This window comes from Poeciliopsis prolifica, unplaced genomic scaffold (genome assembly GCF_027474105.1).
Source record: "Poeciliopsis prolifica strain line A6 unplaced genomic scaffold, Auburn_PproV2 SCAFFOLD040, whole genome shotgun sequence".
NCBI classification, from domain to species: domain Eukaryota; kingdom Metazoa; phylum Chordata; class Actinopteri; order Cyprinodontiformes; family Poeciliidae; genus Poeciliopsis; species Poeciliopsis prolifica.
Genome location: NW_026562415.1, coordinates 2,427,439 through 2,453,993, shown reverse-complemented (window position 1 = coordinate 2,453,993; position 26,555 = coordinate 2,427,439). Strand labels below are relative to the sequence as shown.

General features: G+C 41.3%; 1 protein-coding gene and 1 long non-coding RNA gene across 4 annotated transcripts; one reads left to right on the top strand and one right to left on the bottom strand.

Moving 5' to 3' along the window:
* Positions 1-10,202: 10,202 nt before the first annotated feature.
* On the top strand, positions 10,203-19,681 carry LOC129375635 (uncharacterized). The gene is made up of 4 exons (XR_008607655.1): positions 10,203-10,573; positions 12,526-12,677; positions 19,421-19,525; positions 19,596-19,681. It is a non-coding gene; the product is annotated as an uncharacterized LOC129375635 (long non-coding RNA).
* nrf1 (nuclear respiratory factor 1) lies at positions 12,790-26,065 on the bottom strand. 3 transcript variants are annotated; one of them, XM_055054869.1, is made up of 12 exons: positions 25,988-26,065; positions 23,986-24,095; positions 23,724-23,868; positions 23,178-23,292; positions 22,944-23,070; positions 22,005-22,145; positions 19,646-19,804; positions 18,808-19,023; positions 18,607-18,705; positions 18,319-18,476; positions 16,863-16,984; positions 12,790-14,431 (listed from the first exon to the last, which is right to left on the bottom strand). In XM_055054869.1, exons 2-12 carry the CDS (start codon positions 24,052-24,054, stop codon positions 14,271-14,273), a joined length of 1,512 nt encoding a protein of 503 aa, XP_054910844.1. In that variant the 5' UTR covers positions 24,055-24,095; positions 25,988-26,065; the 3' UTR covers positions 12,790-14,270. The 3 variants fall into 3 exon arrangements, with proteins under 3 accessions (XP_054910844.1, XP_054910845.1, XP_054910846.1); XM_055054870.1 differs by having other exon boundaries at positions 23,986-24,092; positions 25,988-26,063; XM_055054871.1 differs by lacking the exon at positions 25,988-26,065 and having other exon boundaries at positions 18,319-18,467; positions 23,986-25,961.
* Between the last annotated feature and the right edge of the window lie 490 nt (positions 26,066-26,555).

The window sequence follows — 26,555 nt, the reverse complement described above, 5'->3', positions numbered from 1 at the left end:
GCCTAATCTGAGCTATAATCGAGAAAGCACCAGAATATATTTATACGCTGATGACATAATCATTTGCAGCAACATTATGTCAGATGTTGAGCTGTTAATATTTATGTTCTTTTATCACTCTGGTTGATGTAAAGTCTATTCTGAGGAGATGAAAAATGATCTTCAGGTATTCAAAAAGCTTAGAGCTAAACTTTATTGTTATTATTTAAAAAGGTGTTCCCTTTTTTTTTTTCTTAAAACATGTCCAAATATCCTTCTAATGATATTATTTATTTCCATGTCACTTTTTCTCAATAAGAACAGACTGAATTCAGCATATTATGCTGCATTACACTTTACAGCAGAACCAGGTTCCTCTTGCAGGAATCTTTAGGATGGATCTCTTCCCATTTATTGGAAGTCAAATCTTCCAACATCACGCTACTGTACTTACTGAACTAGACCCAATTCAAAGATACGGTAAAATATTTCTATAGTGAAACAGACACTATTCTCGATATTTATACTGTTAAAAGTGTTCCTGCCTTGAAGGAAAGGTTTAGCCTTTTATCGATGATAAATTGTGTTTTAGTTTAAGTATATGGCTTTAAATATTTAACATCCATCTAATGTTTTTCTTGTGTTAGCTTCTGTGGTTGAAGTTCCTGTCTTCCTTGAACAGCTCTTATGTTTTAGTGTATGTTCTGTGGTTCCACTTCTAATTCATGGAAAGGAAGATGCTGTCTAGGACCTATATGGTTCTCTAAAGAATAAAAATGATCATTATTATTATTTAAAAAAACAGTTGTGACGATATAAAGCACTAGGAATCCATAGACTTTAGGCCTCCATGCTTTCAGCCTGTTAGTGGTTTGTCTTTTTTGATAAAAGCATTTGGTGCTGCTGTTTTTAAAAATGTGCAATTTGAATAAAAATTGCGCTGAACTCCTCACACGGCATGTCGCAGGTCTAAATTACTAAACTGCAGCAGAACGGATGGGTTCCTACAGTCTGTTTTAAAAAAAAATGGAAGAAACAGTTGGAATATATTTCTGTCCAGATAATAATAATAATCATAACAAAATTTAAAGAAAGACTAAAAGGTTTAAATAAAACTGAATAGTAATGCATCATTGAAAATAATATCTGTCCATTACAAAAAACATATATTGAAAATGCTGCCCAGGACAGGTGGAGGTGGGGGGTTGAGTTTGGAGGGGGTTGCTCCAAATCATTTTGCTGCAAAAGCGTTTAATCCGCAGAGACTAAACCAATCCTCATCCGCTCAGCCTGTTTGAAGTCCAGCAAGCGGAGGGAGACTCAATGGAGGCTGCTCTGGCCCCACAGCAATAACTCTCATACTTTTTGTTTTCAAACTCAGTTTTTTTTTTTTTTTTTGTTTTTTTTTTTTTTTTTTTTTTTTTTTTTTTTTTTGCTCAGTGCAGGCCAGCGCTCATCCGCATCCATTTGACCGGAAACAACGAAGACGGGATCTAAACCTTTAGAGCGAGGCGCTCCTGCGTGCGCCTGCGCCTTTAAATAGGTGCACCTTCTTCCTGCGCGAGCGAGCAGCTCTGGACGCGCAGGTAAAAAGAAAAAAAAAAAAAAGAAAAAAAAAAAAAAAAAAAAGAAGGGAGGAGGCGGTGAGAGAGGAGGAGAGGAGTCCAGAGGGCTGAATTTGACATTTGATACTCAGGAAGTTCAGGACTGCGTCTGGATTTCTTTTGTCTCATTGTGACCCTGCAGAGCTGCGGCGCGGCGCGGCGCGGAGCGGAGGAGGCTTGTGTCCCCATCAGCGAGCACCAGCTCGGCTCCAAACCCGCAGCGAAAAGCTTTGAAGCGTAATGATAGGTGTGCGGTGAAAAATGAGCGACTTTAGTGCGTAAGACGTGCCGATCGGCTGCAAGAGATTCAAAGGTATGACGCGAATTTATTCTCTAGCAACGGATCAAGGCTTTTTTTTCTTGAATTCATTTAGGAAAAGCTTCTGAGTGATTAACCTAAAAAAAGAATTTTATAAAATATATTTTTATAAATAGCTTAAAAATACAACTAAATTTGCAGCAATATATTTAATTCATTGCAGACCCAATAAGAGATGGGACTGTTTTTTGGAATAAAACATAATAATGGTGGCGTCAAGAAGGAAAACAAGCGCAGCATTCGGAAATGCGGTTCTCCATCATATTACTTCCTCCTTGAGAACCAAACAGAACTTTTCTGCAAGGTGTTTTTTTGGTGCTGTTTGTGCTGCTGCTGCTGCTGCTGCTGCTGCTTGACTGTCCTCTCCACGTCGCACCTGCTTTCAGACGCGTTCAAACGGAGAACACAGGTGCAGGATTTTGTGTCTGCACAATTCCAAGCCCTTCACAGTTTATTCCCACTTTATGAAATCGTTTATTTTTAAATTACTATTATTTTTGGAATGTTGTCAAAAGTATAAACCATTAAAACAAAACATCCTCTTTATGTATGAAAAGGTAAGCAGCAAGGTCAACTCGTTTTGCGTCGAAATGATCCGAGTGTTCAATAGTTTCTGTTTTCCAGACTGTCGCATCGCTGTTGGTGAACTCAGATCTCACTGCGAGTCTTAGAGAAGCGCTAAATCCTCCTGAAATAACCGTGAAGTTGAGGACTCGTAGGTTCCTACTGGGACAAATGCGATTAACAGCGGGGGGCGGGTGGGGGGGGGGGGGGTTGCATCTCGTGTTGTTGATTTAAGGCCAGCAGACAAAAGGACATAATGTGTTGCACTCAGTGTGCCGAATTATAATTTTAACAGCCTTCGAATATTTCACACAAGTCATGACTTTTTTTTGTCATGACTTAATAAAGCTGATTTTTTTTTACAGCTTAATTAGTTGGACTGAATATGTTTTGAAAGGGCTTTCCTTTAAAATTATTACACCCTTACTATTAGAAGAAATGAGCAATGACTTTTGACATATTTGTATTTAAAAAATAAAAGGTTGAAAAGCCTGTTAAATACTTAAAAAAAACACCTCAGCCCACCAAAGTGGTTTTGCTGTTTGATGTATTTATCTGCTGGCCTCCATAATGATTTACATGTTAAAGTCCAGGCATATTTTTTTCATTGAGGGAATTTAAATGTTAAAAGCTGCAATTTTCTGTCAGAAATAATGTTGCATTTTCTCTACTTTACATCCTTGAGTTTTAAAGTCTTCCAGTATAAAAAAAAAGAAGCATGACTAGAAAAAAAATCATCCTAGAATGAGTAAGAAAAAGGAGACTGTGTTTCTCTGTTTTATTTCTTTATTTATTTTTTCCCCCGACTTGGCTTTTTAGTGGTATTGATTTCTCCAGGAAATGGTATTGAGAGTCTTGCTCAGGAAGCCATTTGGGCGTCTGAAGAATCACTTAGTACATGGTTTGATCGCTGAGGATCAATGGGAGCTCCATTGCACTGCAGGGCCCCACCGTGCAGGGAAGCTAATGGCCGAACCAAGGGTGGGGCGTCTCCTGCACGGGCCCTGGCATGGCAGGACGGGGGCCGAGGACTGAGAAAGCTCGTTCCTCTCGGATTATCTGTAGCAGAGGGATGATGTACACAACAGAGTCAAGGTCAGTCGTTTTCTGTGTAGTCGTTGCTACATCCTGTATGTATTCATTCCTGATTTCTGGCCTTAAAGTTGAAGAGAAGCTTTACGAATCGCATTTTCCATGACCAAATTTGTTCGGGTTCTTGTAAGATATTTGCTTCATTATGTTTTGTGGGTTCGTTTGAGATGGTGAGGGAGCTAACTTGTGTGTGCCAGTCAATTGAAACGCTAATATACAAAACTGAGTTTAAGGCTGTTGTGTTAATTTTCTCCCCAAATCTGTAAAGATATCCTTTAATCTCTTAAAAAGTCATCCCCAGAAGAGCATTGGCTGGAAAGTAAAACGACCCTAACCTACAATGGCCATGTTGAAGGTGACTATCTCTGGACATGCTGTGGTTGTGGTCAGGATGTTAAGAGATTAACTTCTGGGCTAAACCTTATGTCTAACATGGCTGTGTTAATATGTTTGATTTTTCATGTTTTCACAGCTGCATTTGATATTTGCTTGCTGGGACTTGTTGTTTTAATGAAATGATCATTTGTTTACATTTTTACTTGTCAAAAAATTTTTCATTTTGCAAGATCAGCCGTTTATTTTCCTTTATGAAGCACTGGTTAGATTTTAGAAGAGATGCACCAATTAGCCAGCCAGAAATCAAATCCTCTGCTCTAACATTGAAAAAATGAACATTAACAAATGCATTTGCAATAACTGTGTCAACCAAGACCAGTTCCTTTGCTACGTTTTTTATTTTTTATTTTTGGTTAATAAAAATTGGATAAATACAACCCCCATCAACGCACCTGCCACATTTTTCGGTCTCAAACCTTAAAGAAGGTCTCACCAATGAAGTCCTTTAGGTGCAACTCTAAATTTGAGTTTTCTTGTGGTTAACCCACTGAGATGTGCCTTGTTTACATTTGTTTTAAGAATAGTTGTCTACCTGATTGGTTAATTATAACCCCCAATTTCCTCGAAATCTAAAGATGGCAACGCAGGTGATTAGCCGTAAACAGTTAGTCGAGGGTGTTTGCGCAGCCTCGGGATTGGCTGAACTTATATTTAGTCCAGACACAGTAGTCTTTGACCTGTTACTCAATGTCTGGGTCAGTCTACCGCACTGCAGCACATCTGAGTTAAAGCTGCGTCACTGCTACAACCACTGCGTATCTCCTACACCTTCGTGACATAGCTTCTTTCCTGGCACTTTCGCTCTCTGGGCTGCTGTTTCTCCTCTGCTCACTGGAGGCCTGTCTGTGACGGTCTATGTGCTGCGTAGCTTTGCTCCGCTGGTCTTACTGTCCTCGCCCAGACTCACTAACTGGCCAATCTATAGGTGCTTTGGGTGTTGATAACGACTCCTGTTCTGTGTATGGCACTGGTAGAATTCACTGTGAGAGCTCGCTATCAGTGAATTACCATAGGGCCATAAACAGAGCAGAGAAAGAACCACTTGCTTCTCAGCTTACTTTCTGCTGCTGTGCTCTTCTGTCGTTCGTGGGTGGGACGGGGAAAGTGATGTAACTTTCTGGTGCACGCTGTATTGCGACTGTTCATCTTTTCATCTGTGTGTCTCTGGGACAACAGCTGCTTGCCTTTGGATACCCAAGCCACTCTTCTTCTTTGCCCATTTTGGCACTAGCACATTTTTGCTTCTGTATATATACTTTGAGCAATTATGTGTAGTGCCAATATAGGACAAGACAGATTTCCAACGAATTCGCTCGCTTGGTTGTGGATTGGAATGCTTTCGCTATCCAATTTGATTTGTTTGGTTGCTTAACTCTCGTTTATATTCCTCGGGGGAAATGGACCCATTTTATGAGAATGTTATAATGGAAGTCAACACCCAAGAGGACTCTCCCCAAATCAAAGAAAAAAAAATCTTACCTTGTTTTTTTACCCATGTACATTTATGGCTCCAACAAAACTGTTTGTCTTCATTTTCGTCATGTTTTTGGCTTCTGTGGGTTCAGAGAGTCCCGGCAGCTCTCAGGTGGTGTTTGGCAATGGTAGAACTCACACTGGTGAGGTAGATGGATCCGGTGGTTCTAGACTTGCCAACTACTGTCTGGGAGCGTCCGCCAGCTAAAAGCGACAACAACCTGTGCTGATAAAAGCCCGAGGAACATTTTTACATTTTTAGTGAGTGAGTGAGTGGCTGGAGGTGATGAAGGGTGGGGTGAGCCTCTGTTCCTCCCCTGCACACCCTGGCCTCAGAGCTCCAGTAACTCCGTGAAGATCATTTTAGGCTTTTGGTGCGTGGTCTCGAAGATCATCCAGCCTTTCGTTTTCCACACCCTGCTGCTGGAACATATCTATGATGGGTTACACATCTGGACAGTTCACTTACAATTGTAATGGTTGGATTAAAGCAAAAGCCTCACATTTTTTTTGCTGTCATGTAAGTAAAAAAGGACAACTACACTGCCATAAATGTTGTGAAAATTCATGGCGAATTTGATGCTCGCTGCATCTTTTTGTGGCATCGTAGGCACAGTAGAAGACAAAACATACCTTGAAGTTTCAAGTCCATCCATTCATCCATTATCTTCCACTTATATGATATGGAGTTTTTAGTCAAAGGTCAATAAAAGTTTTTTTTGTTTTTTTAGCAGGATGCACTCAGAGCTGAAATGTGTTTAAACACTCCAAAAATGAAGAAAAAAAATAAAAAAAACTTGTAATATCTTTCAATAAAACCACAAGTCAACTACTAGTGGGGTGTATACAGTATGTTCAGGAAAAAAATGAGAAGTTAATTCATCAAAATATTCTATCCAATATTGTACTGTCTCCCAACAAAGTTCCTCAAACACCCCTGTCCTGAATGTTTTAAGTGTCTCCTTGCTGTCACACACCTGACTTACTGGGTGACTTCAGTAGCACTAGATGGCCTGCAGAGAAGGTCGCGCAATCATTTGAATCAGGTGTCACATATAACACATGTGCTGGAACAAGGACACATCTTAAACATGTTGGACGGGCCTGAGAACCAGGGTCGGGAACCTGTGTTTTACGTGACTATTTGCCCATGAAAAGCACTCTAACCATCAGGTACCCATAGACTACTAATCTCATGTCTACTGACTGCTGAAGAAAAGCTCCTACCTTCAGGTCACTTAACAATTTTTAACTAATATCAAGATTAAACACAAAAACATTCCAACACTGTATTTCTTATAGCTTAGCATACTCTTAAATATGATGTCAAAGAAAGTGCTGTAATGACTAGAGTGTTTTTCAATCAAAGTTGCTCTGCTCCTACCCAACATATTGCTATCCTGACTGTCTACCACTCTTATAAGGGGAACACTGCTTTGAAACTAACAATGTTAAGCTAACCCTGAATGCCTGTTAAGTAATTAAGTATTTGCAGGCTGCCTTAGAAAATAGCATGACTAGCCAACTTATAGCTGCTTGTTATGTTAATTTGAATGTAAATGCTATGAAACCATGTTTTTTTATGCTATTGTGAGACTCTCATAATGTCCCATTTCTTTTGGGAATGTGACATTGTCAAAAGTTTTACTGAGGGCTCCTGTAAAGACTTTGATGAGCAGATGCCTTGGTGGCTTGTGTCAGGCGAAGTAACACTTTTCTTGACTCTGGAATTTGATGTCAATCTTTAGCGAGCAACTAGTCAAATTTTGTTTAGATAACAACTGAATGGGTGTTTTAATTCAGCCGTCAGCTCATTTTTGCACATCAGTTAGCTGGCAGACCTGTCACATTTTCCATGACCGGAGGTGAGTTGTCATTTTTACCACTTAAACTAATATTTATTACCACATAGAAGTGGTATGGATAGAATTTGTACCGATAGAATGTGCAAAAGTGAGAACTTTTAGGGAACCCTTAAGGAATAGCTTGATTGAAAATAATAATTTGATTGAATTTACCACGATCACTTGTTTTTTTGACATGCACTAAAATAGCTAACGTGTTCTTAGAAAAAATAGATAAGCGGACCTCTCAATGGCAGTAAGTTCTTGGAGACCATTCATGCGTTTAATGGATGAAACAAATTGCTTGTGCTGAGAATGCAACAACAATAATGGATTTCTCTGCCCATCAGTCAGTTTTTCCTGATAGGTTTTTGACTTTGATGGCGCAGTGATATGAGATGTGCTGCAGTGGACTTCTTGCACAGATGTCCAGCCATTCCTGCTTGCAGCCAGCGGCCATCAGAGGACTCCTCTCTTAGCTCCTGTGGCATAATTGCCGACCCACGCGGTGTCGTCTTACCCTCCTCTTTCAATGCAGCCTTGTTGACGACGAATGGTTGCAAGCGAGGGACTCTCCCTCAGATGTTACCTTGCACTAACAGTGAATTGACAGTTTGGCTCAAATCAAGAAAAATAAAACTGCTCTACTCTGAGCTTTCTATATCTGGGTCAGGGTCTGCTAATCTAGGTGACAGGGGGATATGGTGAGATTTAAAACCCTTTATCTGCCTTTGCATAAATCCTGCTTTATGGCCCACACTTGAGCTTTAGCTAATATGATTTGTATTGTCAACAGTTTGCCTGAAGACCTGGTGTATTTGATCTACCAGGATGTCATCATTGGACTTCAGCAAAAGGCTCTTACGCTTTTGCACAGTTGAGGCACTAAGAGAGTCGGTAAGTGCTAAGGTTGTTCAGATTCATATTTGGGATGATCTAAATGAAAACCTGTGTTCTGCGGGCAAAAGGCCTTAACCAAAACCATCTAGTCTGTAAGTTCCAGTGTGCTGGCACCTGCTGACTCATCTCTCAAGTTACGTGTTTTTCTTTTTTTAGCACACCCCAAAAAAAGTCCGTAATAAATTCTTCCAAAAAGACTGCGTCCATTGTGTCAGCTTCCCTCTAACGATCTTCTCTGCAGCAAAGTGCATTGTGGGATCACCCCTGTCAATGCGAGGCCTTCTCCAGATGGGCCGAACAGATCAGGTTACACTGCATTTTTGAGTGCACCCTCTATCCCCACAGACCACCCCGCCTCCCAACCACCACCTTCAGCAACTCTCTGGCCCCTTTCTCCCTCAGTCTGACTCACTCGCAGTTTCCTGGGTGGGTAGAGTCGAGCTGAGACAGTGCTTCTCCTGTGTTCTAAAGCAGGCTACAGAGCATTAGTGAAATAAGATTATCTTCGTCCTTACGCAGTGTCTGGACCCGAGTTGGACGGAGGTGTGAGTCGGCCGCTATTAGGCTGCATTTAAGGCGGAAGATGCTTCATCAGCAGGCATGTCTGCATTTTATCCCATTATTTTCATTGCCTTTCCGCAGGTCGTTGAACATTTTCCATTTTATGGAGACGTGGTTTGAAAGACAGGATCTTTAAGCGTGTCTTTCCACTTTGTAGTGTGATTAAGCTATCTTAGCTTGAGGTTCGCGGATCAATCAGGTCCGTCTGTCAGTCGATCTCAAAAGCAAACTTTTTCCACTTAGGCTGTACAGTTGCAATTCAACCTTATTCCTTAGCTCGCATGTTGATGCACAATGCGTGTAAAACTATTCACTCCTTTGGATGTTTGACCCTTCTATTGCATTTACAAATCAGTCATGATCAACAAAATGTAGCTTTGCTGATAAAAAATAAGTTTAAAATAAGTGAGGTTTTAATTCAAAGTGACAACTGATTTCTACAAAATATTGACAAATAATTGCTGGTCATTAATAGTCATTAATTATAGCAATGACTTGGTTAGGCAAACCCTCCTGGTGGGTTTTGTAGATCTTTCTTACTGAATCTCGGTCTAAGCACTGCTTTTATCAGTGAATACTTCTGGAAGAGGAGTCATCATGAAGAGCTTGATTAGAGCTTGAAGGGTTCAACCAGTCAGAGGTGGATTGTGGGAAGTATGAAAAAACTATATCACAATATGAACTGAATATGCGTTTCTTAATTGCTCTAAGACATTTCTTTAATCCGAGAAAGTCCATAAACATTTATACATAGTTTTCTAGATGTTATACCATTTCAAGAGCTCAAAAGTGTTTCCAGTTTAGGTTGCAAACACTTCCGATTAAAGACTTCGTACATAAAGTTATTAAGTCATTTCAAAATCTTAGGAAGTTCACAGGCAATTTGATAAGGGACAACTAGAAATATGCGTTCATTTGGTTCCAAAGCAGTGATTTTTTTTTTTTAAAGTGATTAAGTCTTGTTTGAGCAAGTAGGGGCTCAGGCCAGAAGCATGTCATCCATATGTGTGGAATATATGTGCATGCGTGCAGAGGTGGAGGGCCTGGGATGCACACGTATTAAGCAATGATTAGTGGAGATTAAAGCCCGGCTACAGAGTCTGCTTGCAGAACTCTGGACAAAAAGAATGACCCAGCCCCTCCCTGCTCACCCTGCAGTGCGCCCCCTGACCCCCTGTGGTGCTGTGCCACTGAAGTCATGGCTGAAGCTTCATCCAACCGCTAAGAAGATCATTGGCAGTGCCTCCCCTCTTCGGATGGATCTTTCACTGCTAAATATATTGCTTTCATGATGGAGAACCAAAGCTTTTCTGTCTAGGTCAGGGGTCACCAACAGGGTGTTCAAAACAACACCCTGTCTACAGGTCTACAGGGCCAGAGCCCCTACAGGAGGCAGAATATCCCTTCAGGGATCCAAGCCTCTATCACATCTGGAGAGAACTGGTAAAGTTGGGCCTTCTCCTGTTGTAGAGTAAATGGTAGGCTGCCCCAGTCATTGTTGACTCATGCTTGCTAAAAACTTTACCAGACTGACTGATTTTAGTGACATAGTGGGTGTAAAATATTGAATAAAATGTTGTGCTTCATGACTGGCTTCATTTAATTTAACTTTATGACACACAAATTTAGTCCTTATTGTCTCCAAGTGTATTCTGGGTAAAGCTTGTCACCCGCCGTCCACCAAACGTCATCATCGGTCACTTGGCAACAGATGGCAAACGAGCTAGCTAGAGCATTTCTACATACTAAGCTAACATGAGTGAAGCTCCATGGAGCGACGAGGAAAAACTAGACGAATATTTTGTTCCTGTCTTGAAGATGAACCAGCGATTATTCACAAAGTGAGAGTTAACTGTAGACTGACTGGAAACTGTATCAGCCTAGCCGCCGAGCTAACATCAAGCTAACATCCTCTTTTCTCTCTGTCGGTGCTACAGCGGTGACGTCAGGGACTGAAGGCTGAGTTATCGTCGCTTTGACAGTTCGGGTTGAGCGTTTTTGAGCCAAGACAGTTTATAGTTAACCTCTGCCAGCATTTTCCAGATCGCCCAGTTTGTGTGAATAGCGGCGCGCGCGATCCGAGCCGAATTACAAGCATCCAGAGGTGCTGCGACACGCTGCGCATGCGCCGCGTGCCTCTGCGTGCTCGGTTTTACGAGTCATTAGCCCCGCCCCCAAGGCCCCACTCTGACTTGTTCCACTGGTACACGGTATCCAGGAAGTAGCTCTTAGTTGCAAAATCCATATGACCCCTGGATATCAATCATGTATTTATTGAATTTTCTCCTTAAAAAAATTTATTTCTTTGTGTTTGTGCAAAACACAAAGCTGTTGCATCACCTACTAAAATATTTGATTGCACTTTGTGGTGGTTGTTGCTGACTAAAAGAGAGGGAGGTAGGTTCTCCCAGGAAAACATGCTAATAAGTCCTTTAATCTACAGAGTTAGTTTGCATATCAAACTTAAAATGACTCAAATGCTATGTGGAGACATGCACTTGGTCTTGTGTGAATCGCACTTTCAAGGTTCCAATCCAAAATAACAGGAGAGTTTAGAACAATAAGCAATAAAGGATGTTTTCATCTGTCTGAAAACAATCTTGTTCGGCTTTAATCTGGAGGAAGAGTGGGATGCACACTATGACGCCTGATAGATTAGGGCCTGTATGCTTCTCTCTCTCTCTCTCTTTCTCTGTTCTGCTCCGCAACAGAAGGGCCCTGCTAGCAAATCCCAGGCTTTAAAGCAGAGGAGGTTCAGGCAGCTTATGATGTAATCAAGGCCCTGTCTGTCACTGCGGGAAAGGTGGGGGGTGGAGTGGAAAGGAGCATTGAGGTTATTGGGTTTTGTGGCATGTGCATCACTCCAGTTCGAAATGAACGGAAATGTGGCATAATTTGAAAATAAGAAAAAGAGGCTATGAGAATAAGATACAAAAAAGTGGGCAGCAAAAGCTCAGAACATGAACAAAATTTGGTCAGAAAGAAAACAAAGGGGATAAAAGCTTTTAGATTTTTGCCTTATTTTAAATTAGCATCATAAATCTAAATAAATGTAAAATATTTCTTCCACTGACAAAGAAAAATATATTTATATATACTCCAGACATGTTAAAGGCTACATTAGAATAAAATTTAGAACATTTAAAACCAAAACAAAACTGTTGTTCCACATGGATCAGATGCAAATAAATTAGATTTGAACAGACAAATCACTTAAAAAGCTACATCATGCCACAAAGCAGTAAAACTTCTTAGCCATAGTAGTTTTAAACAGAATATAAAACATGACCTTTGGTTTCCTTTTCTTCTATTGTTTCATTTCAGGGATTTCATACACGTAAAGAAGCTGGTTGCCTACAAGACTGAATACTAATTGCATGATTAATTAAAAAAAAAAACAGAACAAAAATTTAACTTTAAAGAAAAGGACACCTTTAAAGTAGGCAGGCCTATTGCTCCAAAAGTGACCTGTATTTGTATGACCTTCAACAATGTGGACTATTATTGATGCCCTCAGGACCCTGCTGATGTGAGGGTGTTTGGTTGAGCCTCCCGACTCGTGAAGAAAACTCATCAGCGCTGCCAGCCTCAGCCTTAGTGTCGTTTACCAAAGCTTGTAATTAAAAGTTATTGTGTTCATTACTCTAATGACTGTGGCTATGCCATTTCTATTGTTTTCAATTAGAGACTCTGTAATTGAGGCTACATATTTGAGGGCTTTTGGTGGGATAATTATGGAGAAGAGCACTGAAAATGGTAAAAGATCACTTGTCATCGCCATCTTTGCCAACAGATTCCCTTGGGAGAGCTGCGCAGTGTGTTGCGTCCTCTGAGGATTGGGAGCAGATGTCCTGGAATCTGGTTAAGAAACTCCTGAACTGCTTTGTGAATGTGGATCTCTTTTGCTTCCTGTTCCCAAGCCTGATTTCGCCACCTGGGAGAGCGGTTCGTAAGCCACACTTGTGGATTTGATGTGTGTGTGTGTCATGCAGACACAAGATCAGAGGCTTGAAAATACAGTTTCGTTGAAAGAAAACCACTTCAGGAAGAAAGAAAAGATTTTTCACCTTTTTAATAGAACAAAATTAGGAACCTCAGACTGGGCCCATTGTCCAGTTGGGCTCTGAATGGCGCTGTTGAACAGACCAGATGAGAAGCTGCTTCCAGAAGGTCTCATTCAAAGCAAGGCCAGGTTAGCCAACCATATCCGTGTTCTCTTCCACCTGCCAAAGACATTCCCAGGAGCCCTGCCCTTAATTTCAGTCTTACTTTCCCTTTAAACAAAAAAAAAAACCTTCAATGTCCAGTTTAAAAGCTCCTTTACTTAGTGATCGAAAGAGCTTCCTGTTATGTTGGGTGTAAATGTAATTGCTCTTTAGAGAAACGACATACAAAAATGTGGTGGGAGAGTGTTTGTCTGGGTCTGCTTCACGCTCTACCACCTTTCTTTAATGAAAAAGAAAACATTTACAAGCTCTGAAGTGGTCGAGCAAAAGTCTGGATTCTTATGTTCACGCTGAAAACCCTCCAAAGAGACAGACAAAATACTAAATAAATCCCAAATATTTCAAATTGTGAAGAGCTGCATTGTCACTCTAGTTATTTAATATTAATAAATTAACACACAACTTGTGTCAGGAAGATACATCTCACTGGAGTCTCTTAATACACAAGCATGGTGGAGTTTAAAGTAAAAGTTACAGCTGTTTCAGACTTCCACTTTGGAGACACATTTAATTTATTTTGCGGCTCAAAATGTTCATCTCCATTACAAATGTTGTGACATTTAATCCAAATTTGACTTCCAGCAATGAGCGAAGGGGCACTGATCAAGATTCAAATGATCCATGTTAAAAATAAAATACTAAGGGGTGCCCCTCCAAGTTCATGCACTATAAATAATAATAATAATTAAAAAAACAAGACGGGTTTAGTAACGCAGCAGTAAACAACGGCATAATGTAATATCCTGAGACTGCCGATCTTCGCATGTTTGGGTGCGATAAAAGAAAAACGGAAACAAGCACATGACAAGACAAGGCAATTTAATTTAGTTTTCCCCTCTAATGAGAGAAAATGATACGGGAGTGTGCGGAGCAGCGACGGGGAACGAGAGGTACCTAAGGGAGTGACTGCTGATCGTGGCACCATATTTTGAACAAATAAAAATAATCCACTAGCATTACATAGTACGTACACATCAAGCCCAAAATATGTCGCAATGATATTGTGGTGGCTTTCCTTCCGGGTTTTTTTTTTTTTTTTTTTGGTTCAAAGTGAGGGTTAATTTTACAGAAATAAATACTCGACACTCAACATCACAGAGCTTAAAAAATAAGAAGATAAATGAAATTGAACAACAAAAGCCTTATCTTTACATAGTAAACACAATGCATTGATAATCATTTTTACTTTCCCCTGCAGTGGTACATTTAAAAATATATTCAACATCGTACACAATGTGTTGTCTCGAAAAAAAACATAAGAGAAACAAGTCTCCAAGATGGCTGTTCAGTGCTTTCTACTCCGTCCGTAGTGTCACTGCTCCAAGGTCACGACCTCCACTGCGTGGCCGTCCAGTGTGACAGTGTTGTCTATGCGTGTGGCGACGGGGGCCATCGCTACCTGAACCGGCCGGTTGCCCTGGGCGAGGCTGGTCACTACAGTCTGGTACATGCTGACTGGGATCTGGACCAATCCTAAAGGGAAGAACGCAGAGCAGAAGTGGCGTCAACACCAAGCTAAGGAAATATAAATTTACCTCTCAGAGACGTTGACGTTTTTTGTCAAGACATCAACAACACATGTCAGAGTTCCTACTCAGTTTTTATGCTAAAATTTCCTGGTGCAAGATGAAGAAAACGCTTTGGATGAATAGGAGAGCATATAGGTGATGGACAAACGAATGACTGGATTAAATGGATCTGTGTTGATGAATGAAGGACTGAAAGGACATGTCAATTGAATAAAAGGAAGTATAGATGATTGGAAGATAAATTTAGATGTACAGAATGGATTAATGGATGGATGGAGGCGTGTACTGATGCAAACGTCTCTTTTTTTCCCCATATTTATCCAGCCCTGGAAACTAATGAAAATGAAATTCCACACTCCTTCAGATTGTGTAGAAACCCTGCATGTTACTTCATTTGAGCATTGTACCAATTGGACATCCTCGGCTCGCTTCCCCCATTCCCAGCTGTTTTAGTGTTTTGAGTCTCTGCCTGTAGGGATTATTGCTGCGGACATGTGGGCCTTTGCTCCTCCCTGCAAGCTGTCACTGTGTCACAAGAAGGCCTGAATATCAGCGCAGGAGATGGCAGAGGCTTGCGATCGCTCCTGTAACTGTAAGCGTAGACCAGGGAAAATACATCCATTCATTTTACTCTATCCACAAATTCTAATTAATAGTTTAGATTCTCAGAAATTCCTTCGATAAAATTAAATCATACATATTTTTATGCTTTTCAGAGTGTTTAAAAGCATCTAACTCGTGCTAGGACTGGTAATAGCTCTGGATATTAGAGGAGGGATTAGCTAGAGAAACGCCAAGCTGAACAGGTGGCCACAGAAACTACAGTAACTGACTGAAGGCTTCCAAAAGACCACTCAGATATTTCCACTTTGACACGACAGAGGCCCGGCTCCGCTTATGTCAGTTTGTGAACGACACGAGCCAGCGGTCTGAGTCAGCACACTTCAAACAGTGGCTACTCTTCACTTCTGTATAGCTCCTGATTAGCTGACCTCAACAGCAGATATTGCATTATTTATAAATGATAAAAATGAATACCCTTAATTTTAAGATGTACTATGTTGATGTACATTTTCACTGATATCTTGATTTGACAAATTTTTCAATAGTGTAGAACAATTTTTTTTAACACTGCTTGTGCAGTAGAAACTGAAAACTTTTCAACAGGGTATTGTATGAACTCCAGTGTAATTCATCCAATTCTGTATCTTTAATCACATAATTCAGCTTCACTGATGGGATCAGATTGTTCTTTCCTGGGCTTCTTTATGTAGCTTTTCACCAAATGGTATTGCTCTTTATAATATCTAGGGTTGAATTAGAATGCATGTAATTGGATGTGAATCTGGCAATATGACTGAATTGCAGGAAAATTAGCTTATATTTGACCAAATTGAATTCTGTATGACTGTATAAAATGGACCTGCTTGTCCTGTAAAGTATCTCAAGATGACATTTATTTCAAATGAGCAGTACATAAAAAAAACTTTAAAAAAAGCTTCTTTCAGCTTATCTTCAATTGCATCATTTATCTTTGTTGTAAATTTAGTTATTGTAATTTCTTGCACTGTGCTTGTTATGTGTGCGCTGATTCTTTAGCATGCGCTTCACTCATGGGCTTTCTTAACCTCTGCAGGCTATGAACAGTAAGCTGAGACAAGAATGCGAACCGATTGATTTTCTATAAGTGCTCCATCCTATTCAGCACTGAAAGTGAAGCTGGCTCAAACATCTTGGCGTGTCTGAATTGTCCCTCCAGAGCAGAAATTTTGAAAATCTAAATGAACAGGTGAAACCATGTCTGTGTGTGCATAAACTGTACACAGAAAAGCAAGAGGACATCTGTGTGTGTGTGTGTTGCTGACAGCTGGTGAAGCGATTAAACCCAGGATTGATAATGGAGTGGATCAAGCTTTGCAGGAGGGATCTATTCGTGGATCTGGAGTCGTTTAGTTTTTGTGTAGCACTGGAATAACTTATCATTCAAAGAAGGAAGTGTTTCTACAAGGTGCACACAGATGAAGCACACCATCTGTTAAATTAGCACAGAGTAGATTACAACTAAGGTGAGTGTCACTGGTGTGAAGCTTACACGTAGTAAGGCTAATTGGAAATGCCATTGACTGGTTAGCATTTACTGAACTTCACACTTTCTGACCTAAAATATGGGATTTTATGTGATGGACTGAAAGAAAATACAGTAAGAATATGAGGTGGAGGAAAGTTATACTCATTTCTGAGCTACTTTGCGTTTGTTGGTATGTCACATAAAATTCCAATAAACTATATTCAAGTCTGTGACTTTAACGTGGAAAAGACGAAGGGTCACGGATACTTCTGTCGTGTTTATGACGTCACAAAGGGCGAAGCGGTACCTGTAGCGTCTTGGACCCCGGCGAGAGCCCCCACAGCAGCTGCCGTCTCTGCCAGCACGATCTGGCCCCCTCCTTGAAGAGTGGCCTCTGCCAGCGTTGCTACAGCGTGTGCTGCAGCCTCACTGCAACACAACCAAAAAACATTTGTGCACATGTTTTCAAAATGCTATTACATTAGCAAAACAAACTAACAAACAAAAAAACGGTAGATGGAAAGTCTCGGCCTAAAGATAGAATCTTCTGGCTGAAAGCCTAAAAGCTTTGAGACGCACACACATACACGCACGCCCGCACGCTTGCTCACGGGTTATTAGAGATGTGAGGTGAAGAGGCAGGAGTGTATGAACGGTAAGAGGCTTTACTTGTCTGGACTTACAGGGAATCTGTCACATCTCCCCAAAGGCCAGGTGCTACGGCTTTACCAGAGCAGTTTTATTAACCAGATCGACTCGGTGGAATTATCGCCAGCTTATTACCACCGCAGCTTTGATATGAACTTACGGAAGCAACTACAATGGCTGGCAATCATATTTGTGACAGAAGCACAAGATAAGCGGAAAGAAAGATGCGCTGCAAGTGTACTTGGTGATGAAAAAAAAAAAAAAAAACAACAACAGAGAGTCTTCTGGAGCTGGAAAACAGACAAAATGTTCCAAGGTGAGAGGAGAGGATCAGCTCAGCACGAGTAAACAGCAGCAGGGGAGGGGAGAGGAAGCAGGACTCAGGAGGGCGCAGGTAACAAGCCCCGATGGGAGATACTCATGCACGTCTAAAAAGGATTGCCATGACAGTGTCCAGTGGAGAGCGAGCAAACATCTCAGGCAATTAATGATGAATTCAGCAAATTCAAAACTTTTTATCTTACAAAAAAAATAGCATCCTTTGTCCTGCTATTCAAAACTAATTTATCTGAGTCGCTGTCCTTTTGGCTTCTGTTTAAAAATAGTAACAGTTCTTGTATGACAAACAATTCACTGTTGGGTAATCAATTAGCTGCTGAAATGGCACGAGAGGGAGATGACTCATCAGCATTGAACCCCGGTGACCTGCCGAAGCAGACGCAAGTTTTATTCAAGCGAAAATTAAGAGTGGTGTAAACAAATACGAGAGCCATGAAGGTAAACGTTATGAATCCTCCACACCGGAACAGAGAGTTTGGGAAACACTGCATTGCCCAGGGCTTGTATGATGTGATATGACAGTGCCATCTGTTTTCTTCTAGTATGACAATCTGAGAGGATGTAAAGACTACGGAAGATTTTGTCAGTATTTGTTTTGTTTTTTTATGTGTATTAAAATCAAACTAAATGTCAGATACAATGTGATTTCTAAATGAAATAACCTATGCATTATATTAACAGGACTTCAGATAAATGTTCCTTGTAGTTATCATAAGAAGTTTCAGTCGACGCCCACTTCCTTTGGACATTACATGACCCCACCCCTGTTGACTGACCTGTTGAGAGCCATGGTTACGGTGGCTCCAGGCTGGATCTCTTGACTGGCAGCGACTGCGGCTTCAGCCAGCGATGCTACGGCCTGCGTGGCCTCTGACGCTTGAGTTGTTTGGATTGTCATCTCTCCACCCTGAAGTGTGGCCCAGTTCTGTTCCACCTTGGGACAATGTAGTTTCAGAACAAAAAAAGGCAGCTGTGTTCTACCTTTACCTCCACTCCCTCTATAATTGCGTACGTCTACATTCGTTGTAATTAATGTTTCAAAAAGTAATATGGAGTCACATTACCTCCCCGTCTGTAACAGTCGAGTAGTTGACCTGCGCCACCGTGACGCCGGGAAGTTCTGATGCATCTGCCAGAGTCGCAACCGTGTGTCCCGTGCCGACCTAGATAAAGAAATAATACATATCAGTCAAAACTTCCCTCAGCCATCTTGAGAAACATCTAGCCATTCAAAACTCTTGACAGAAGCAGAGCAGCGCACACACCTGGATGAGCGAGACGGTTCCGTCGGGATTGTTGACTGTCTGTACGACGGTCTGTGAGGGCACGAGGTGAGCGATGCTCTGAGCCGCAGTCAGGTGGTGCTGGGCGGCGCTCGCGGTCGTCACCTGCTGGTCCTCGAACGCGTACAGCAGATCCTCGCGGCCGTGCTGCTTGTAGCAGTTCTTCACTATGGTCCGCAACGCCTGCGTCCACGACACCTGAGGAACGCGCGAAGAATGGTTAGCGGAGCGGGACGGATGGAGTCGGGATACAGAAACATGATTTTTCCATACTTCTCCTAATGCAAATTTACAAAGTTCAAATATACAAAGGATGACAAAGGTGGAAAGATGGATGGTTGGGAAAATAGAGGAATTGACAATTGATATTTTCTTGGATAGATTAATATAGTTGACCTTAAGAGTGTTTTAATGACACCTTGATCAAAACTTAAGGAAAATACCACTAGAAATATACAAGTTGTTTGAAAGCTCCTGTATTGCAATCAAGAATAACAAAAGTGGTGAAATTTCTGGCAGTCTGTTACTTTTAGCTGTACAGCCTTAACCCCCATAGTGTCAAGATTAAATTTTTTTTTTTTTTTTTTTGCTGCAGCTAGTTACCAGAAGCCTCAACCAACATCTTGATGAGACATCTTAAAGGCCTTTTAAGGATGTACAGGCAGACAGAAGAAGGTGAACGACTTAGACAAACCAATAGGTAAAAGGTTTTAAAATATTTCCTCCCCCTCAAACTTGTGAAATTCCCAAAACTTTTCCCAACTTCATAGGAACCCCTGAAGGATTTTCAGTCAAATAACTGCATGGGAATGCTTCGTACCCTTTGTTTCTGCTCCTCGGTGCGGACGTCGCTGCGAACGTTTGCCCAGGGGATGTCGTCAGGCCACCACACGGGCTTGCAGCTCTCCTTCCCCCAGCCAGGCTTCCCTCGACCTGTCGAGTACTTGAGCATCTCTGGAATGAAGGCTCGCAGTTGAGCCTGGAACGAAAACACGAGGAAAAGGTAAAACGCCAAATCTTTCTGGTCAAAAAGGAACACAGTAACACGCACACGCCCTTGAGCGGGCCGCAGTGGATACGTATTGATTGGACGCACACTGAGAGGGTGAAGAACTGCAAATAGAAACAGGGTTGCTAAAAGGAGAACATGTTCATTAGGAGACCGATCTATGGCTGTGGCTCCAGACTGACACCGGGAGAACCTCCTGTGTGGCTCTGGCAGTGCAGCACTCTCAGCATGACTGGGAGCTTTATATGCAGCGCCCAGCAAAACATTGATGGTTACTCCAGTTTTCACAAGTGTCAAAGTATTCATCTTACATGAAACATGAATAGCTATGCGCGTTGGGAGAACTCGATTATATTTAGTCTTACACACATAGGGACCAGTCACATGTAAGGTGCCTATGTGCATAAGACTAAGGGTACTGGAAATGTGTTCAGGATGGTTTTTTGCCATCCATGTTTCAGTTTAAACAGGAATGCTTGGTGTAAGATTATTGTTTTGTTAAAATAAACTTTTTGTATGGTCTCCCCCCATTATATACTAATATTGAAATGCCTAACGTCCCATCTATGCCTTTCAAATATGCATACAGTCACAGTTACCGGCATGCTGTGGTGGGGTTTTAGTGCCCGTGTCCTCAGTGTCCCAGTAATATGCACACATCACCAGGGGATTATATTGCACAATGAGGCATTGCAGCGTCTGCCTATCTTGACATCACAGGCTAAATTTGGTTCTGAGAGAAATAAATCCCTGCCTCCTCCGTATTAACCCCGCTCTCCTAAGTCACAATCAGCCACCAATAAACTGCTTTGCAAGGCATCACATGACGACACACGACAAAATGGATCTCGGAAGAAAATGGAGGGTCGGCGGCGCTTAATTACAGCCGCTTTGACGAAACAGAGGCTACATCTGGTGGTTGGAGTGAGGGAAGCTTGGGTTCAGCAAACAGTGGGACACAGCTTGGATTAGCCAAGGGCAGGGACTTAACTGTAAAGGGATTCTTGCATTTCCACCTGTGGGTGATGCGGATGTTTGTGTGCGGGGCCAGATGGCTTAATTAAAGTGGCTAGTTTGTTAAGTGGCATGTTGCCCTCATGCCGACCACCCCACCCCCCGCTTCCAATCTTAATCCTCCAAAGCAATGGGCCAATCAGAGTTCGGCACGGCGGCTGTATTGCCAGGTCCCTGAACCTAACAAGACTGGAGGGTAATTACAGGCTCAAGCTAGACCTGGGATCACCTGCTACAGATGCTCCTTATATGTGATGGGCGTCTATGTGTGTCAAGCATATCGCAGAATATTGTTTTGTGATATATATCAGGAGAAGCAGGTCGCTTTAATGAGTTCTGTCCCCTCGGTTTGCGAGGTTTTCCGATAGGGGGAGGAAGGCCTCACGTTTCCAACACATGGCACCACACATATCTCTAAGAGCTGCCGCACCATTCCACCTGGCCTTGCCATGCTGAGTGAGGCAACAGGTTACTCATAATAATCCCTTCCTACAACCTCCAGAAAAACAAGCGCCGACTAACACCTGGCCTCTGAGGATTTATCTGGCCCCGGGATTGGCTGCGTTGCTCCCTGGACCGTCTCTGAGGGCCGCCAGCGTGCCCTACTCTGACGATGATCCACAGAGTGCGTCAGCAGCACGGGGATGGCAGCGTAAACAAGCCGGACTCCCTCGGGTGAACAGAGGACCTGCCAGCAGCAGACAGTGCCGCACGTCCTTCCTCTCACTTTCTGGAAGATGGGAGATTCTGCTCCGCTTTGGCTGATTCAACGTTCAATTATAAATTAGTGTCACAGTTGACAGGGGAAAAGGGAAGGAAAACTAAACGTGTATATTTACACATATTTAAATGGTTTTGCTGTAAAGAATTGGGATTTTGTTAAAGGGAGCTTAATATAAATGCATGCAACACTTTTCATTTATTTTACTTGTAAAATATTTAGAACATTTCATCTCTTTGTCGCAGTGATGCACTACTTCCTGCTGTATAAAAATCCAAAGGAAATACTAATGCATAAAATCATTTCTTCGCCACTCTGGTTTGTCAGAGGGCGCCCTCTGCTGGGAACATCAATTTTATGCTGAATCGTGTCATTTACTGCAAAGCTACCAGCTGTTCCTTAATTTAATGAGACAGAAGTCTGCTGACGTCTCACCTGTGTCATCTTATCCACAGAGACTGGGATGCCGTCGATGGTGAGCGGCGGCAGTTCTGATGCCAGGTCTCCACCTGCAGGTGCGTGCTCAGCTAGCGCGTTTTCCAGGTCCTCCAACATCATGCTTTTGTACTTCCTTACCTGGAGACCAGCAGACATCATGACACGGTGAATTATGCAGAGAATATTTGGATTAGAATTATATTAAAAAAACAAAAGCTCCAAGAGCACTTGTAATGCTGAAAACAGAGCTTTGATGGACTCTGGTCTGATTATGCAATTATTCTGGAGAAATTCAGATTTCTTTAGATATTTTTCAACTTTGCACCTTGAAAAAAAAGAAGAACTGATGTGAGACAGAGGACAGTGGATTATGTAAAGAAAACTGACTTGCTTTTATGATTTACATTTTGCTTAAATAAAAAAGTGCTTTTAAGCTTTGCAAAATCCCAAGTTCCAGGACTGCAGTGTTTATTTGGCAACATCCTGCAAAGCTCTTCAATCATCCAAGGTTCTATTTTGAGAAATTTTGGAAATGTTTCGAAATCAAAACAAGTTCTATGCAAAATTCTGGGAAAATAAAACTGGACGACTTTCAAAATCTTTGCAAGATTTCACAAAAGTCACTTCACAAACTTTAGTGGGATCTTACAAATTTAACACAAAATCTTGTTAAAGATTTTTGGGATCTCACAAAAAAAATGCATTTGGGAGCATGAAGCTAGAATATTTTTTTGCATGATTTCACAAATGTAATCTAAGACTTTGCAAAACTTTTGTTGGATCACATACAAGTATTCCTTGTAAGGCTCAGTGCCATTTATTTCCCAAACATTTCCGCAAAGTGCACTGTACGTAACAAGATGGCACACTTCAAGACTCCAGTTACTGCACTCTGAATTTGACTAGAGCAGATTCTAACTGCGTGGATCCACTCACCACGTTCTCCAGAGGAGCCGCACCAAAAACTTTAAACACCGGGTTTGGTTTGGAGGGGGAGACACACAGCACTATGGCCTGCTGGCCCACTCTGGTGGTGTATTCGTCCAGTGTGGCCCGGAGTTTCCTATAAACGTACATCATGTTTTACTCCATTTGTCGAATCAAAAGCATCATGGACGCGAGCTCAAATGTCTGAAGTTACAATTTTGGAGATCTGTTGGAGTAACTCACCTGAGCAGACGAGTTTGCTGCCTTTTACGGATGGAAGGGTTTGACTCAAAGATGTGAGGTCTTTTTCGTTTTTTGCCGGTTGCTACAGCAGCAGCCGCAGCCATGCCTACTGGACCTGAGACGCAAACAACAAATTAGTTAAAATTCTACAAAAACAAAAAGGTTTTTTTTTTCATCTGCTATCTGCTTTTGAAACAACTTGTTATTACAACAGAAGAACTGCGTAATATTTTCTATATTTCTCCAGATTCAAATGTGTCATTTAAAATGACTGAGAAGTATAAACTTTTCAGTAGTTTTAAAAGCATAATAAGGAAGTTTATCTGGAATATACAGGTCAGATTTTTCTGGGAGCTGCGAAATCCAGCCACAGGACAGGACAGAATGCGTTTGAATCCTGTTAAGAACAATGGCACCACCTGCTGTCAAACCAAGTGAAATACACTTTCTAAATATTTGAATTATGACCACCACCTGAGAGACGGCACATAAAACTTCCCAGAATAAAGCCTGGTTTTCTCTCTAGCAGGTAAATATTGTTCCCACCTGCAGCAGCCAGGTGAGCAGTGACCTCATCAGTGCCAGCTGAATTGAGGATGTCCGTGTCATCGTAGGGGTCATCGTCTGGAGAGGATGTTGAGTCTTCCTCTGCGCTCATCATCGAAGCTTCTGTGAAGGTGGTCACGTGTACCTACAGGACATATATCATTAGTACATATCAACAGAAAACATATTTTATTAGGTAATATCTAAAGAAACAAAAATATTTAATTTTTGTAATTTGTAAAATTTGAACAGTGACGCGAACCTGTTGGCTGACGGCGCTCGCCTCGATGGTGGTCATGTGTTCTGTCGTGTTCATTGCGTGTTCGTCCATTATCAGCTGCCAAAGCTTTCACAGCTAGATCGACAGAACTGCTGGAGAAAATACAAGAGGACGTGATTTTGCATCACGAGGCCATTTTACCAATGCATACTTTGTTTCAAAAGACATTTCTTTTGTCAGGTCTGGAAACATGAACTGATTCATGCAAAATCAGTGATATTGGGTGGGGGTTCATCTTCCAGGAGGACAGCTGCCATAAACATTCAGCCAAGGAGTTAAAATAAAATTATTTACAACAAAGCATAATTGGATTTTAGAAACGTCAGGTCTAAGTCAAGGAGGTCAGAAAAAGAGGCTGATCCAATCTCCTGAGTTGGGTATCATGGTGATGCGCGAGGGTTATAGAGTCAGTTACCAACTTAACCTCCTCAGCAGCTGGAATAAAGCTGTTCCTCTTTGACTACTGCTGTTGATGAACCAGCAAGTTCATTTTACTTAATTTATAAATAAATAAATTGTAAATGTAACTAGAATTACATATTCTAATCAATAGAATTTAGACAGTTTTGAAGAGGATGTGAATCGATTTGTTTGGCTGATGTCTTGCCTTTATGGTAAGGACAGAAAATCAGTCAACTTTTTAAGCAGCAGAAATGAGCAAGTTTCAAAACCACGTAAGTTACACGCCATTAATATTTCTATGATCTACAGTCCTAATCAGGAGATAACAATTGCGCCATACTGATCTCTTAGCTGTGCACTGCTGGTGTGCTGGCTGAAAGGCTACTTAACATCCTACTTCACTTTTAACAAAGATAAATTCTGATGTTTGCTAATGGTTGAAAAAAAAAAACAACAAAGAATTTGTGCTAGAAGTACTGAAGCACCAACACTTGTGCTTACTGAGGTTATGCTTGCTGAAGATTTAGCATATAGGCTAATTAGTTAGTTAGTATTACATTGTTATACTTGTGTTACCAGCAAAAATGCATAATTACCTGCACACTAGGCACATAAAAGTATTTTTTAAATACATTTTGCAGTTGTAATGAATGTATTAATTTTTTTGTTAACATTGGCTAACTGGGTGTGTGCATGTAGAGACTATTTGGTTATTATAGCCTAAGAGGAAACAGTCACATTAACAAGAAAAACAAACATATCAAACACATACATGCATACATGAATTTTACACACTTTATTTCAGCATACATTATTTGAAACTGAGATTGCAGAATTTAAAAAGTGAGTTACAAAAGTACCAATAAAAATATTACATTAAATTTGCTCATTTTTCAATTGATCACTTTATATCCAGAGATCATAGAAATGAAACACTGCTAAACATCTAATTCATTGCTGATGAGCTTGTTTGCAGTAGATCCATAGCAAATCAATATACACGTGTAATAATTCATAAAGTCTGTAACGAGGCTCATGCTAACATAAACAGGCATCGGAGGACATTTGTTTTAGTCTGTTTGTTATCAATGAGTCCTGTAGGAAGCTAAGCTGGCTATGTCCTACATTCGGCTACTTAGCCTACCGGCTAACCATTTAGCTGTGTACAGTCGATTATCTGAATGATATCAGCACTATTACGAACACATATCAGAAATCCAGCTTTAAAATATGATGTGAACAATAACGACGTCTGTGGAGGCTGTGAGGCGATCAACAGTAAAGCAGCAGCTAGCATGAAACCCGCGCAATATGAAACAAAACATAACGCTAAAAACAGGCCGAGCGGCCTAGAGCTCATCCAGCGCTGCTACTCTCTGTATGAGCTGCTTGTCGAAACGCGCCAACAATATCTTTCCCTCCCAAAAAAAAAAAAAAAAAAAAAACAGCTTTAAACGCTAAAGAGTCGCACTCCGAGTCGACATCTAAACAAGCATCAGCTCTCGCCCCCTGCGCTGCCGGGTTTGATGATGCGGCTGCGCCGGGGCTGAAATAAATGGAGATTGCGCGGTAGGGCACTAACCTCAGAGCGGCTGCGCTACTTCGGGCCTGCGCCGTACAGCGGAGATGGAGCCGGGCTTTGATGGAGGACGGAGAGGAGCCAGCGCTGAAAAACAATACTCATCCGGTGGTGCGTTCAAGTACCACCCCCTTAGCTTCTGCAGTCACGTTGGTTTACAGACGATGAGTCGAAAACACGCTGGAAAAATGAAACATTGCTGTTTATTCCTAATGAGAAACAAGATGATATGCTCTGTTTATGTATGAGAAAGGAAAAAATGACACTAAAAAACAAATCAGTGTTGGAGCTTAGACCTACATGAAGTTTCTTTATAACTAGAATTTTCCTTTTTTTCAAAGTAACAGTGGTAAACATGTTTAATCAGCTATCATTTTCTGTATTTGTTAATGGTTGTGTGCATGCATGCAGAGGCAGAGGAGCCAATAACTGTAATCAAGTAAATATCAATTCAACATCTTTCAAATCAAGTAAAAGTAAAAAGTAGTCATGCAATAAATTACTCGAGTAGATTTTGATCACATCATACAATTTATCATTTGAACATAATGTAGTCTGGCAGACAAAAGTA

What these genes read in the sequence shown, in the direction of transcription:
- nrf1 (XM_055054869.1), bottom strand. Translation starts at nt 24,054, where the DNA reads ATGGACGAACACGCAATGAACACGACAGAACACATGACCACCATCGAG. An exon ending in CAGCAAACTCGTCTGCTCAG is followed by an intron (nt 23,071 to 23,177) that starts GTGAGTTACTCC and finishes GTACGTTTATAG; the next exon opens with GAAACTCCGGGCCACACTGG. An exon ending in CGACTGTTACAGACGGGGAG is followed by an intron (nt 18,477 to 18,606) that starts GTAATGTGACTC and finishes CATTGTCCCAAG; the next exon opens with GTGGAACAGAACTGGGCCAC.